This window comes from Epargyreus clarus, unplaced genomic scaffold, assembly GCF_041222505.1.
Source record: "Epargyreus clarus isolate Ecla_fem2 unplaced genomic scaffold, WU_Ecla_fem_2.2 ptg000004l, whole genome shotgun sequence".
In the NCBI taxonomy this organism is placed as follows: Eukaryota; Metazoa; Arthropoda; class Insecta; order Lepidoptera; family Hesperiidae; genus Epargyreus; species Epargyreus clarus.
The window spans coordinates 7574228-7590623 of NW_027332212.1; the positions used below are offsets into that span (position 1 = coordinate 7574228).

Sequence of the window (16396 nt, forward strand, 5' to 3'; positions counted from 1 at the left end):
CAATGACAATACACGTTTTTAATAATTTTGTACCATTGCCCTTATCAACATCCTCAGGATTAACGATTTTCGAGGCGAGATTGTTCGAGCGCCTTAGAGAAAGTTCATCGCAAAGTTACTAGATTGCAACAATAGGGAATATGCATGTGATTTAGATTTGCTTGTTATTTTTTTCCTCGGTGCATTACGGTCCTGAAATTACATCTAAACCATATCTAAACCATTATATTTTCTTTATTTCGTATTAAATTGTTTAAAACTTTAATCAAAACTCGTAAATTATGCGCGCGAAATTCAAATTTGCAAAACTCATTCCCATTGGTCGAATCGGAAATTGACGTCACATAGCGTGTTACGATGTTTATCGGCGTCGATATTCAAATTGTTTGAGAGAAAAATTGTTTTTGTCTATATTCCTACAGTGTTATTTATTACCTAGTGCGATTTTTCTACATAGTATTATTAGGAATAATCAAGAACAATGATTGAAAGTAGTTTTGTCAAAGCACAATCGGACTATTTACCTAAAATATGCAAAATGAATAAACTGGTTTTTATGCCTAGGTCAATTCAGAAATATTTAACTGATCATAACATATTTTGTTAATATTCTTTTTTTTATAATATAGGAGTAGCAGACGTGGACTGTATCCACCTGATGGTAAGTGGCTACTGCCGCCCATGGACATCTGTAATCAACCCCAGATAGGATTAGATATTCCTACCTGAGGTCGGCCACAGATGCGCCGCTACCCCTGAGGACTAAGCTGGAACGCCTCGGAAATGTCTGTCTCCCTTACCACACCCTTCAAACCGGAACACAGCAGCGCCTAACACTGCTGTTAATAGGTAGAAATAGGTTTGCCGGTGGTGCCGCCGGAGTCGAACCACAAAGGGTTCTACCACCTTCAATATATATATTCGTGTGTCACAGGGCTTTATCTCTTAAACCGTAATAGATAGACACTTAATTTTTTTACAGAGGCTGCATAATGGTGGTCGCTATAACAACAAATACTAAAAATTAATAAACGAATATAGATTAAAAAAAAACTAAAAAACACGCTTTTATGATAAAATCAGCTAAAAAGTAGTAGTACAGTAAATAGTATAATCGTGAAAAAAGTGTGGGGCGCTTTTCGAAAACAGACGAAATGGTGCAACCCACGCTGAAAATTATTTTCTACTTTTTAGTTGATTTTATCATAAAAGCATGTTTTTTAGTTTTTTTTAACTATATTTATTCCCGTTAGTTCTGGCTGCTATTTTTGTTGTTATGGTTGTTATTGGTTACTGGGCGCCGGGCAATTTAAAATATATTAGATATGGATTGCCAGCTATATGGTATCCACGGATTCACCTCCATCAATCTAAATTGCGCACTTGCGCAAGTTTCTGTTAGTAGTAGTGAGGAAGAGTGAAGGATACAAATATTTGGACAAATTAATTTGAAGATTAATTTTAAGGTTTATAATGAATAAAAAAGTATAACAATCTTGTTATCACAATCTGTGTATTTATTATGTAAAAAAGTAGTTAAATTACAAATATTTGTCATGAAAAATACGCTGACACAGGAGTAGCTCGAAATGTAGTTGGTCGTGATGTTTTCTTTTCTTTATAGCTTACTTTAGGCAGATCAATATTTTTGTTTTCTTTACCTTTCTGGTTCTGCGACGCAATAGAGACTGGTCTCGAAAATTCTGTAATAAAACAAATAAATATATATATGATCTATCAATGCTGCATATTGATCTATCAATCAACTGCAAGTTCGTTCTAGCTATGTATATAAATGTAAATTATGTGAAGCTAAAACCATAATCTTTATTTTTTATGCCTTTTTTCTTGGTCTGATTATCTTCACATGCAGGTCTTAAATATTTTGGGTCTAATCCAGTCTTGTTTCTATTTTCTTCTACATTAGGCTGTGGACTTTCATCTATGTTCGACCTGAAATCAAATACAAATAAGTTATTATAAAGAGCCAAAAATTTAAGGAATGTTTACAAAAAAAAAAAAATACAAGATTATACATTTTTTTATTGGCAATAATATTACTTGGAATTATAATTATAAATCATAGATTAGTTACTTATCTATGTTATAAATAGACAAACTCACATTTTAGACGATGCATAGAAGTTTATGGACTCATCAGAGGCTTCTGAAGAATTGTTTAAATTTGGAATAAAATGTGGTGTAGAGCTCACGGCAGAATGAATGCGATTTTTATGCTTCTGTAAATGATCTGTTGGACATCCTTCTTCCATCTTCTTATGGAGCCATTGGATAACTGTTTGACGAATAATACAAACATTGTAACAAAATATATATAACCATATGTAGGATGTTGATAAATGGCAGTTTAACATTTTAAAATAATATACTAGCAAGTTATGGGTATTATCTTAAGTTGATTTGTAGAAATTTTTAAGTCATATGGTTATTAGGAGTTAACTTTTAATTGTTTTAATGCAATAGGAAAATCATTGCAATGCATTAAAACAATGGCCATGACGACATAATTGAAAAATCGAAGAATAAATGATTTACTTAAAAACAATATGTTTAGAGCATTCTCAAAAATAGCCCAGTTTTGATAAAATCTTTAGGATTCATTATATTTTCAATAAAATAAAAGTGTAAAATAATGCAGTCAGCCATCTTGTCTAAAACGCTAATCGGGGCGAAATGATGTCATTTTTTGGCGTGTCACCGTATTGCTTGAACTTTTCTATGGGATATCGAAGCGTGACGTCACTCGCGGACGCCATGACACCCGTGAGCGTCTTCGCGCTTAATTCAAAATTTGTTTTAAAAATGCTAATATTTCCGTTAATACTGAAATTATTGCCGAAATAATACGATTTTTGGAATCAGTAGACATGTACCTACATTATAGAAGGGGAGTTCATTTGTCATCATGCCCATTCAAAGTTAACTTCTAATGCTCTAGTAGGCTAATTCAAGCAAGCCACATGTGATCTGGATGCTAGGCTATTTTCCAATCCTTCTTAAAGAGAGAACTGTCCTCAGCGGAAGAACCATTATTGTTAACTAACAATTATAATAATGCAATTAGTTAATGTTGTACAAAAAATTTTTTTTTTTTGTGTGGCATACCCATGTTATTATTTTTGATAGTTTCATCACGGTCCTTCAGAGCTTGTTCATTACATTCATATTTTTCTTTCAGATTATGTAATTCTTCTTGTAGTTTGTCCATATTTTGTTTGGTGTTCTCTATTTGTGATTTCAGATCTTGTATTTCTCGTACATTATGATCTATAACTTTCTCTTGTTCAAGTGCTATTGCAGTCCGGCAGAGAAGCTAAAAACAAAGAATTTCTCACACTGTATAAACTCAGTGATTCGGTTTAGACCATAATCCGCATCGATCATCATTACTAATCAGAGAGTCATGAACTATTTGTAACTAATCAACAAACATTAAGGGAATATGAATATGCTAGTAAAAACTTGTTTAATTTTATACAAGTTTTAATTTTGTGCGAAATGTTATTAATTATTATTATTGTGTTGTAAATGTTATTTATGTTAGTATGTTATACCTTATCCTTCATCTCGAGCAAATCTGTGTTTTGTTTGGATATAATTTGGTTTGCTTTCATCAACTGTTCTGTAGTTGAATGAGCTGCCTCGTTATTCTTGTTTGCCAAAGATTCACTGAGGGATAGCCGCCTTTCTAGGTTATTCTGCAAGTTAATATTGACTTGTATAGCAATGTACAGCTAAGTTAAGGTATGAATGTAATTGTTTAAATAAAGACATTAAATTATATCCACAAACCTTATCTTTTTTTAAATGTTGTATAGTTTCATTTAATTCCTTTAAAATATCTGTATTGTCTTTAGCAGCCTAAAACAATAAAAAATATTTATTAAGAAATCATGCTGCAGTATCATAAAAATATGAAGAATCAAATACATCAGAAGAATTTTTATATCACCAAAAATATTCATTTTTAATAGTTTATCAAAATTGAATAAAAAAATAAATATGATGATGATGATAGAAAAACTTATCATTAATTTAATTATAATATAAAATTAAAAAACGTTTAGTATACCTTTTCTAATGAAAGACATCTTGCACTTAGTTGACTATTTTGTTTTTCCTTTTCCATTGCTTCTTTTTCAAGACTTGCATTCTTTGCTTTTAGGGTTGCCACTTCTATATGAGTCTTTTGGACTTCTTTTTCCAATACAATAAGCCGATTTGACTTTTCTCTACAAAATTAAAGTTTTTGCCAAAAAAAAAGAGTAAATAATCATTTGTCTATTAAGTTTTTACTTAAAATATTACTTTGATACTAGGAATACATTTGTAATTGACCAGCCTAAGTTAAAATTCAACAAAACTATTACTGCGATCATTTTATTCTGGCAAATCACTAATCATTTCAGTGGCAATCATTATTATTAAAAAATATTGAATATACTCACCCTATTTGATTTTCTAGTTGTGTAATGCTTTCTCTCAACTGTTTACATAAATAGTTTAGTTCCTCAATCTGTGTGTCTTTTTTATTCAAATTTTCTTGGTTTGTTGCAAGGATATTCTTCATGTTGTTGTCAGAATTTTTCTGCCATTGTAACCTTTCCTGTGAATCATAAAATTACTGTGATATAATATTATCAGGATAAAAACTAAACAATACTTATATAAACGTATTAATTTCTGTTCACTTGATCATCCACTCATTTAATAAATTTTCTTCACATTTAGTACACATAACATGATTATGTACTTTGAATTTGATTTAATGATTATGTTCTTAAAGTGAATTTATATGTTGCTGATGATATGTTGATATTAAAAGACTAATGACAAAGATAAAGAATATAAAAGCTATTATACTCTACCTGCGCCTGTCTATCTTTTTCAGCCTTTAATGCTTCCTGAAACTCAGTTTCATGTCTAAGTTTGTCCTCTTCCATCTTGGCCACAGTGTATGTCAGTTCATGAATTTTTCCCTCTAGTTTTGCACATTTTTCAGTCCATATCACCTCATTACTTGAAGCAGAATTCTTAGTGACTGCTAGTGTTTTCTGTTAAAAGTTATATTCAATATTGAAGACAAGACAATATAGTCTTATAAGAGCTTGTGCTAAACAAATAATTATATTTTATAGTATATTTAACTAAATACATGCATCTTAGATTTTATCACTCAAATCAAACACAAGCTAAAAAGCAAAACAAAAAAAGACAACAGATAATTGGGTAAATTACTTTTAAATCTGCTATGGTGGTAGCCATATGAAGCTTTACATCACTGTCTGTGGCCGGCGCAGTCTTCAGTGATAGGTGCACTAGTCGCCTAAATTCATTGTGTTCCACTATCTCAAAATTGTATTCCAACGGAGTTATTTGGTGGATTATTAAGAACCTGTGAACAGTAATTTAACAACAATGATAAATATCAAATGTGGAAATGGAATTTACAAATATGTAAAGTTAATATTTGAGATTTTTTTTTTATATTATAGGAGTGCCAGATGAGCATGAATTCCACCTAATGGTAATTGGTTATTGTGGCCCATGTAAATCTGTACTAAACCTAGATAAGATTGGATAACTGCATGAGGTCAGCTACAGATTCGCCACTACACCTGAGGATTAAGCTGAACAGCTCGGAAAAGTATGTCTCCTTTACCACACCCTGCAATCTAGAAAATAAGAGCGCTTAAAACTGCTGTTATAAGACAGAATTAGGTATGGCGGTGGCGCCGTCGACACATCGTGGGTTCTACCACTTTGAAATGTCTACTACAACTACTAACAATGTATATTAAATACAGTGTTGTTACTTACATGTTATTGGCAGCACACTGTTGCAACAATCGCACTACTTGAGAGGGAAAGTTGTCAAAATCTATAAGCAAAGCTTGTTGCTTTTTCAAATCTTCGAAATCAATACGCGTTAATTTGATTCGACACAAGAATGTAGGATCTTCATCGTCAGATAATGTTATCCTCTGAAATTTTCGTATGTTTGTGATTAAATAAAAAGTTATTTGTAAGTGACAAGGTATTGTGAAATTCAGATCAGAAATGTAGAAATACAATAATACAAACCAAACTATCGTTTTCAAACTGTTTGTCGACAGTTATCGTTATATCTCTCTTGGAGTCATCAAATCCACGTTTAAAAGATATATAGTATTTTCCTTTATGAAAAGTTTTGTATACCATGTTGTGAGGTAACATAATTACTTGAGGTGCAATATTTTTTAAGTTCACGTCTTGTTATGATACAGTTCCTTCATATAAATTTCAAAATTATCAAATATTTTCAATAGTTTGAATTTGACATATGAATATGACTGATATGACAGATTGACATTTACTATAAACATTAATAAACAAGCATAAAGCCATAAAAGGAGGATAACTTTCGATTCGTCTGTCACTTACTAAGCAAAGACAATATTGCTGTTCAGTTTTGAAGACAATGTTGCCAGTTAATTTGAAGCTATTGAACGGAAAGTAAGTTTATTTTTATTATATGCAGCGCGTTACTGGTTTCAAATATTGTTTTCATTTCATTGATATTATATTTATTTTTGGTGTTTCCAAAGTAATATCTAATACCGGTTTTTGAAAACCGATATTTAGCGTTATCAACCAGTCCTAGTGGGGAGGGATCGACGGAAGGAGGATGTTGATGTGAATCTGTCTGTTCAATTCAATCAATCAGTTATGATTTTATGTGACTCATTGCATAGTAAATAATATTTTAGTGTCAGTTTATTTAAGTTTTGTTATATTTGCTCACTGCTTATAATGTGAAAAGGCTGCTATACATCACAACGTGAACTACGTTCGGCATCACAGCTATGGAGTGCGACTAATATGTCAGGTTTATAGAACTGTTTAAGTTTTGTTGTGTGCGGCCAAGGTGTAACAAAAATGCCTTTTAATTTTTTGTGTTGTGTGAAAGCAAGTGTGGAAGATGTCGTGGAATTGGATTATTCTCACCAGTCGCTCACCGATGTACCGTCGGATGTGTTCGTTTACGAACGGACGCTCGAGACCCTACTCTGCCAATGTAACCGAATCACCGAGTTACCTCGACAGCTCTTCATGTGCCATGGATTGAAATACTTAGATCTTAGCGACAATGACCTCCAAAACATCCCCACTGCCATATCATCATTGGTGAACCTACAACATTTAAACATCAGTAGGAACACATTAGCATCCATACCAGATAATATGAAAGCTTTAAAACATCTATCGTTCCTAGATCTCAGTTTGAATCCGTTGGAGAAGCTTCCGGATACGCTCACAAATCTCATCGCCATGCAAGAACTGTACCTCAATGACACATACCTTGAATACCTTCCTGGAAACTTTGGAAGGCTCGCCAATCTACGCATACTAGAGTTGAGAGACAACTATCTTATGATTCTACCAAAATCATTGTCACGATCAACAGAACTTGTGAGATTGGATATCGGACAGAACGAGTTCCAACAGTTTCCAGAAGTTATTGGAAGATTTTTGAAGCTAAAAGAATTGTGGATTGATAACAACTGCTTACCGAGTATAACTTCAGTAATTAAGCCATTGGAAAATCTGATACATTTAGAAGCAAGCAATAATATGATAGAGGAAATAGCCCCTGAAATTGGCTATTGCACACAACTTGTTGACATATGTCTATCAATAAACAACCTGGTGCAGCTACCGGACAGTATTGGACAATTGATCAACTTAACAAGCCTCAAGCTAGACAACAATCGGTTGTATTCCCTTCCGGATACCATTGGACAGCTTAAAAACCTCGAAGAACTGATGTTAATGTGCAACTACCTGGAGAAAATACCATCTTCTATTGGTCTGCTCAGAAAATTGCAATATCTCAATATAGATGACAACATGTTGATAGCTGTGCCACCTGAAATTGGCAGCTGTACGAAGCTAGCTGTGCTGTCATTGAGAGCAAATCGACTTACCAAAGTTCCACCAGAAATCGGACATCTGACGTCTTTGAGAGTTTTAAACTTAGTACGAAATTCCCTAAGTTTCCTTCCCCAATCTGTTCTAAACTGCGATAATTTAGTTGCTCTCTGGCTTTCGGAGAATCAGAGTAAACCTTTAGTGCCTATGCATTCTGAAGTTGATCCCCACACTTATGAACAAGTCCTTACTTGTTTTTTGTTTCCCCAAGTGCCTTTGACCCCTATGGAGGTGAAATCAGAGAATGAGAAAACTGAAGGTAATGAAAATCATAATACTGTCCGACATATCAGTTTTGTGGATATGAAGCCATCAGTGAAGGTAACTGAGAAATCAGGACAGTTAAGGCGGGCTCCAACTCCATATCCTAAAGAACTAAGAGCTATGGCAAAACACGCCAGAAATATACATAAGGATGGTACACAGGATGTTCCTCAGCCTATGCAAAATGCAGTTCACATTAAGGCAGCCAAAATAACTCCCACTTTACAACAACGCTTTGCATCAGACAATAAGAAAGAGTTACAAAGTCAACATGACAATACAGATGGAACGCAGACCGACCCTATGAAAGTATCAGTTTATGATAATTTACCACCAGAGAATACATATGACAAACCTTTGGATTTGACATATGAACAAGACAAAACCTACAAAAGTGTTGACCATGCACTCTATGTTGAAAATGACACAGCAGCTGGTAATGAATATAAGCATGAGAGTGTAGAAACGTACATGTTACCAAGGCACTATGCAGTCAAACAGGGCGAAAAGTACACGCCCAGACAAGAAGTTAGCAGAACTGCTGTAATGCAGTCAGCTCTTTACAGTAACAATATTGACAATACCACCTATCACATAAAGGATGCTAGCTATCGAAGTTGTCCTGACGATACTCATCACATGCAAAGAATGTGCCATGGGTCACAAGAAAGACACATAGTTAAGGATCCAATGTTGCCACATTATAAGGATTGTTCATATAACTCAAGGCCAGTCCCTGATCCATCATTTGAGGCCATGTATGCAAGAAAAGATCATGTTCTATGCCACTCTGTACCTGAAGATGAATATCATGAGAAAATTTATAACACTGAAAACATAGTATGTGATAAAGAAAAAATTTGCAGCCATCAGAAGTACGATGTTTTCAATTATCACCCACATGGAAACCGTGATCTACCTAGTCCTAGAGTGCACACTGTAAGCCATGTAGTCAGTTCAACAACAATGCCAAATTTAAGCCACTACAATAATATGTATGCACCATCCGATATGGATAGCCATCACTTTCCACCAGCTATGCACCAAACATCGGCTAATGCAAGTATTTATGGAATGGCTCCCTCGAGTCCTACATATGTAGCATCACAATCTCCGGAGCTGTATTCTCCGACTGGTCACACGAATACTACAAATCCATACAGAATGACGAATACTCCGCTCATTTCTGATGATGGTAGTTTTGGTCATGTTCAATCGCACGCTAGTCAGACTATGTATGATTTATATGAGGGTGCACCTGCCTCATCAAATGCGCCGAGTGTTATCAGCCATCGTCACAGTCCGAGTGGCCTATCTGAGACAGTTTACATGCGCGGCCAGCCGCCGCCGTACCACATTGCAGCTCCGTACACAAAACATGCTCAATATTTTAATGGTACAGGAGGCTAGTTGTATCACAGATGTGATTAACCTGATACTTAAAATACATTATTTATAATGTTTGCTTTATTTAATGTTCATCTGGTTAATCATGTTGAGAACTGATTCTAGATGTGCAATTTAAATGTGATATAATATAATGTCTAATAATGTTGAAGTTTAAAAGTAATTATAAGGTGCTAAGATATGGATCATATTGGAGCATTACCCAAAATAATATTTTTGAAAGAGTTGGTTTTCAAACGGCAAGCGAATAAATTAAATTGTAATGTAAAAATCTGTAGGTACTAATTAAGTACAATTTGTAACAACTATGTTGTATCAGATTTAATGGATTATACTATAAGAAAACTATTGTTATTAATGTTAAAAGTAATACTCTTGACAGAAGTTTGTAAATGTTGTAATATTATCTGATAATATCACTAAACTTTCTAATTGCATTTTATTTTCACAATTTGAACATATCACCACTTTATGTTGCTGTATGGGTTAAGAGGGCGATAAATATTGTAATAACATATTTTAAATGTTTTGGCTATACAATATTAATTTTACTAAAATTATGACATTCTAGATTATTATGTTTTTGGTAATAAGTGTAGTGGCAGCAATAGTTTTTATGTCGCACTGTTGGGCAAGGGCCTCTTTTCACTACTGGGCATGCTTGGAGCATACTCCACCACAATGTTCCAATGGGTGTTTGTGAAGGATAGTATAATTAATTATTTAAAGTTCTACTACTACTGCTACTTACTATTTGTAAATTTAGTACAATGAAGACACATGGCATTGCGTACACAGAATTCCGGAAATTATAATTTTAATTTAAAAAAATCACAATTTCTGTTGTATGAGAACATTTTTTCTTTCGTATTTATACTTTACTAGGTAGATTGTAATTATTATTTGCTTGAATTCTTGAAATTGGCCAGTGTGGTGGACTGTGTTGCTAAGGTGTAAGCTTTTCTCATTCTGAGATCTCTATCAGGGTTCTAGGCAAAGGTCTCGCCCAACTGTAGGGAGTGTAGGATATTAGTGGGTTGACAATCATAATAAACAATATGGATAATTGATGCTTTTTTCAATTATTTTATTTATCTTAATTATTTCCATGCATCTTAAAAAAATATTATATTTGGACAAGGGCTAAATATAATTTGAAAGTTCGACAGTAAATACATTTTATGTTAAGAATTGTATATTATTATTGGATTTTCTAATTATACATATTTAAACCTGGTTTGTGTTGACATCATTAGAATATTTTATACTTTTATTTAACTTATATTAACATAAAAATTAAAACAGTAGGTAAAGATAATTAATCAGTACGTCTGAAGTTATCAATAAACGTGTTTATGATCCAATACGCATACTCGTACATAATTATACTTCACAATTATTTCTATTTTATTTATGACAAAAATCCATAATTTATAATTATTTGAAATGTATAGTAGAATTCGTTAGAAAAATAATTATAGGTAATTATGTGCCATGTTAAATTACCTCATTAATTTGCGCTTCTGAATATTACACGAAAACCAAAACTCGCTAATTACGCAACAATAAAATTATTATATTTATTTTCCGAAAACAGAAATGGACTCATTTGGAAGACATGCAAAATTTTCATTGCTTTAAATTGGACGTATGTGTATACCGTATAAGCCGTGTATATTTTAACATATATCTATAGTATTGTATTATTAATTATTATTATATGTTTATATTAAATTTGCATCACATCATAATTATTATAAAATAAATCGTGGATTCTGTTAAAAATTAAACAATTAGTTACAATTTAGCGCCAAATTAAACGACTTTAAGTATTTACTATACGATAATGGTAACCTACACATTGAATCTTGATAAATTTGAGTTTTCATCTGAATCGCTCTCTTCATGAATATGTTATTTGTTCACGAGAATATTATTCATTTAAATATTTATGTTGCATTTATAGTAAATGTATAGTAAATATCTACCTACTCTAATAATTTGCTGTGATTTGTAATGCACACATTCGTCCTAAGGTATCCCCTGTAATGTAATATGATAATTTTTATATATGTATTTTTTAATTATTTTTTGTGATTTTATTCAAACGTACTTAAATGTTGCGAATATCTCTGGTTGTTCCTACTTTTGTATAAATTATACTTTATGTAATATGTTTAAATAATATTTTCTTATGTATACTTATATTTTGTGTATTTTAATTACTGTAATATTTTAATTGTGCTGTTATAATATTTCGCATTATTTTAAAGTGACTAGTTAAATTAACTTCAACGTATATCATTTATAAAATTCTATTAAATTTTCGAACGACCTAAGTATGTAATGTACTATGAGAAACTATTAGTATTCTTATTAAAGTAATTTTATGCACGACATTTTTATGCTTCCACATATTTAGGTATTTGTTAAAATTAACTGTAAGTGTGCAATATCGCATGCAACGCTAATTTTGATATTGTTAAGAATATAACACATATTATATTTCTAAAATAACTTCCAACTGAAGTATATATCACGGGACATATATACGTAGTTTACTCAAGACATCCAAAAAATGGTTGCTGTCGAAATAGTTACAATTTTTTATGAACCTGCCGATCTAATAATAAATACAATACAATTTGAAATGTTTAATATTTGCGATTATGGAATATACAAACTGACATGATGACTTACTTAAATATCTTTTAAAAGTACGCAAATATTGTTCACTTGCTTTTAAAATCTAGTCATGATACATTTTGTTATAAATATGCTTTTTATTACCGAATGATTTTTAGTATGCAGGGACCATGAACATCACATAATTCATTTATATCATTTAATATACCTACATAAGTATGTAATATGTATATATATTTTATGTGGGATTTTTGATGACGTCTGTCGAATGTTATATATACTAAGTAACTAATGAAATAACCATAGAGTTAATTATAGTTAATAAAAAATAATGATAAATTCTAATAGCCTAATGGTATGTTGTGTCACTCTGTTGTAAATACAATTAAATATTTCCAAAATAGATACAAATGATGGATTCGTTCAATCTTGGTGTACAATATTTCTTCGTGTATGAAAGTAAAACGATTTATTTATCGGTTTTTATTACAAAAAAAGTCCAGGTAACAGCCGCACCTCGAAATATAGTATAATATTTAACTTAAAAGGGAATCATATTTATCACGGTTAGGGTTGCTAAAGTTAAATTTACAGGGAAGAGTGACTGAAACCCTGGATTTTTATGTATATAATATTTTCACACGTTTCATAAGAAAATTGAATTGAATAATACCAACATTTCATGTCGTAAGAACTCCGCAGACGTTGTGGTGATACTACACAAAGAAATCCGTTATAACTCAGACGTATAGCAACCCTACATGATGACTTCGATTTTCATTATTTTTAATTTTACTATGTACCATGTAACCTGTTTATTATTAGTACTATTTTTCATACTTAACGTTATGCCGTCATGTAAAATGCGTAAGGGTACGGGTGCTAAACTTAATTACTTAAAGCAATTTAATATGCAAGTCTATTTATTCTTGTATTTATATTAGTATAAATAATACCAAAATGCTATATTTTCTAAAGACTGAAACCTGAACATATCATTTAATTTTGTATTTTCTTATCACTTATTTTGGCTTATTAATTATGCTATAATTTATTTTATTATGATTAGTTTAATTTGCATGCTTTGCCACTGCCGTTCGGATATGGACAATATGCCGAGGATATTAAATATATTTTGTTTCATTCAATTTAACTGAATTACTGACTATATATGACTGATATATGTAAATATTTATATATTTTTTGTCTAGCAAAAATGTTAATGTTAATGTGTAATGTTGTTTATTTTTTATTGAAAATGCTATCTACTGAATTCAAATTCGAATATATTTATTAATATATTCATAAAAAAATCTGGTTAATCTCAAGATATTCTGGATCTTATCGATTCTCTTTATAAATGTTTTATTTTTTAAGAGTTATGCGGCGCAAATTTTGAAGTAAAAATTAACACATATATTACATATATTGTCACTATTACATATATTGTCTATATTCGAACTATTTAATGGTTACGCATACACTATACCTAAATACTTATTTATCCGGAAATACAATACAAGTATATCTAATTTTTTGAACTATTGACTAAGAACATGGTTTGTTGTAATATAAAGATTCTTAACTGTCGTTAATGTGCCAAAACTTTATGTCAAACACTACCTTATAATGTTGGTCAGGTTGGCTGGTAAGCTCTATATCTTAATGATTTTATGGGATTTTTTCTCTTTCTCTATAAAATGTTACAGCCTTAAAAAGTGTTTGTAACCGAATAATATTTATTGTATTATCTATTTCTATATACATTTTATTATTATTTCCACTCCGTCCGACCATGCGCAAAATCAGTTAAATTCTATGGGTAGGTGTGCTACCGTTAACTAAAAATAATCGATAAGATCTTTTATACATATACATTATTTATTTTTACCTTTGTACTAAACAGTTAACTATATTGCGGTTTTCTAACAAATTTTATGTATAAATTTAATAAAGGGTAGGAGTTCTTATACCTACCTCTTCGTTTTTAAACTTTGTCGTGGTCAGTTTCTATAACAAACGTTTTGACTCGCTCACACTCCTATTTATGTACGAGGTGTTCCTAATTTAAAATGAAGAGAAGTTAAGTTAAATGAAGGGAAATATCATAAATATATAATATCATTCAAACATTAAATTTATATGGATAAGGTTTACGTACTATGCCTTGCCGTTCAACTAGAGCCAATGTAGATTTAACAATAACACTTTTCACATGGCGATTTTTTTTAAAAAGTTTGCTTATACCTATACTTTACTACATAGACTTGGTAGAAACAATATTTAACCTTTCATAATAACATGAACAATGAATATATTTTACATGTGTTATACAGTATTGTTTTCATATATATACTCTTAATATATATGTATATCGATGTACAATTATCTGCAAGAACTATATCTATCGAATTTATATTGAAATATTAAGTTTTTAATATTTCTACAATATGTTGTTTTTTATTCATGCTTCTGGTTGCCAGTGTTATTCATTTTACATATAAATTAAGATGACTTGATCCTTCCTACTTCATATTTTTTTATTAATGTTTCAAAGCATAATTCTCACGATTGTTATAAAATCTTATCACAAATCAACCTTTTATTTCTTGTTTATTAACCTACGATTACGTCTGTGACTACAAATAACTTTATGGAAAACATTTTATAAAATTGTTGTTACTGAAGTGTAATGTAATATTAAACCTAGAGTTAAAATGTGGGCTAATGTAATGATAGTAATCTCCCTGATGTGTGAACCCTTCCCGTAATTGTTAAATAGTCCTCAAATATCGTAATATACAAGATTGGTTTTATCTAGCTTAGTTTGAAAATACACGATGTTAGAATAGAAACATAGATGTACCTATAGACGAATTACGATAGTTATTTCGATTTTAACACGTAGTCTTCAGCGAGTGTAATAGACAAAGTTATTAATCCGGAACGTCACGAAAAATGACACATTGATGTAATATTAAAATTGTTTCTAGTTTAATCCTCAATAGCAAAAAGCCAACCACAGGATTGATACGGGAATGGGTACTTTTGTGTACACGGTCTTTATACCAAGTTTGCAAAGTTTTTGGTAAATCTCTATCAAAATTTCAATGAATACAAGATTGAGTACCAAAATTACATTTTCATTCCCCTTGCTATTATTATCAATAAGAGAAATATTTTTTATTATAAGTATGCGTGAATTATACTCTTTGGAGTTAAATCGGGCAAATCAGTTGCACAAACTATTATTTGTAACCAAAACGATATGCGTGACTAAAATCCATAAAAGGTTAACGATTCGTATTTACGAAAATGCCGAATTTCAGTAGTTTAAATTCAATCCAATAAGAGTACAGAGGTACATCTGTATACCTCGTTTCTTTCGCTATAGCATGAATTTGATTCACATTACAATCTTCACCGTCAAACAAACTTATGATACAAAAATGTAAAAAGTACAAAAATGATATTTGGATAATAAACTACTTCCTAACTATATAAAATATGTACCTATTGTATTTACTTAATCATGTCCATAAGCATTTAGAGAAAGAATATCTAGATATTATGAATATGTATTTGTTAAAAGTCAACGTAAACGATACGTAAGTAAACAGAGATAGATGTAAACGTACAGGTAGAGACTTACAAATAAATACTTAGCGATGAAAAGATGGTTTATTTATTTATTTAACTTGGTGAAAATTGATTTTATAATAGTACCTACTAGTATTAGCTAAACACAACTGTAATTAGTTTTTATGGCACAAATATTTTGTCGCTTGTTGCACAAATTAAGTGGAGTAACGATATATCTACACATTTACCTAGTTATGTTAAATAATGAAAGCTAAAACATTCATACTAGAAATTAGAATTGTATATTTGTTATAGATACAATGTTGTATTATGTTCTAATTACTTATGTTTTGTAATCGAAGTGACATAGAATTGCCATTAAAACACTTGAAACTGGCTTTGTTGTATCATTTTTAAATGTACCTACTGACTTCACCCGTTTTCTTCATTCATTAAAAGCTATGAGTGATATTTATGTTTTAAATTCGGCTTGATAATTCGCCTT

General features: G+C 31.2%; 2 protein-coding genes across 2 annotated transcripts; one reads left to right on the forward strand and one right to left on the reverse strand.

Annotated features, from left to right (window-relative positions):
- Positions 1-1496: 1496 nt before the first annotated feature.
- On the reverse strand, positions 1497-6362 carry Sas-6 (Spindle assembly abnormal 6). Its single transcript, XM_073093068.1, has 12 exons — positions 6106-6362; positions 5842-6005; positions 5260-5416; positions 4890-5075; positions 4470-4627; positions 4094-4253; positions 3814-3882; positions 3576-3719; positions 3127-3334; positions 2125-2296; positions 1841-1953; positions 1497-1703 (listed from the first exon to the last, which is right to left on the reverse strand). Exons 1-12 carry the CDS (start codon positions 6235-6237, stop codon positions 1555-1557), a joined length of 1812 nt encoding a protein of 603 aa, XP_072949169.1. The 5' UTR covers positions 6238-6362; the 3' UTR covers positions 1497-1554.
- A 314-nt stretch (positions 6363-6676) lies between these two features.
- Positions 6677-13470, forward strand: Lap1 (leucine rich repeat containing protein 7 lap1). Its single transcript, XM_073093072.1, has one exon. It carries the CDS (start codon positions 6940-6942, stop codon positions 9664-9666), a length of 2727 nt encoding a protein of 908 aa, XP_072949173.1. The 5' UTR covers positions 6677-6939; the 3' UTR covers positions 9667-13470.
- The last annotated feature ends 2926 nt before the right edge of the window (positions 13471-16396 follow it).

Bases quoted from the DNA above. Each gene is read 5' to 3' on its own strand.
- Sas-6 (XM_073093068.1), bottom strand. From the start codon at position 6,237: ATGTTACCTCACAACATGGTATACAAAACTTTTCATAAAGGAAAATAC. The intron at 5,076-5,259 runs GTAATTTACCCA...AACTTTTAACAG, and splicing joins CCACCATAGCAGATTTAAAA to AAAACACTAGCAGTCACTAA. The intron at 3,335-3,575 runs GTATAACATACT...CTTTGTTTTTAG, and splicing joins TGCTCGAGATGAAGGATAAG to CTTCTCTGCCGGACTGCAAT.
- Lap1 (XM_073093072.1), top strand. From the start codon at position 6,940: ATGCCTTTTAATTTTTTGTGTTGTGTGAAAGCAAGTGTGGAAGATGTC.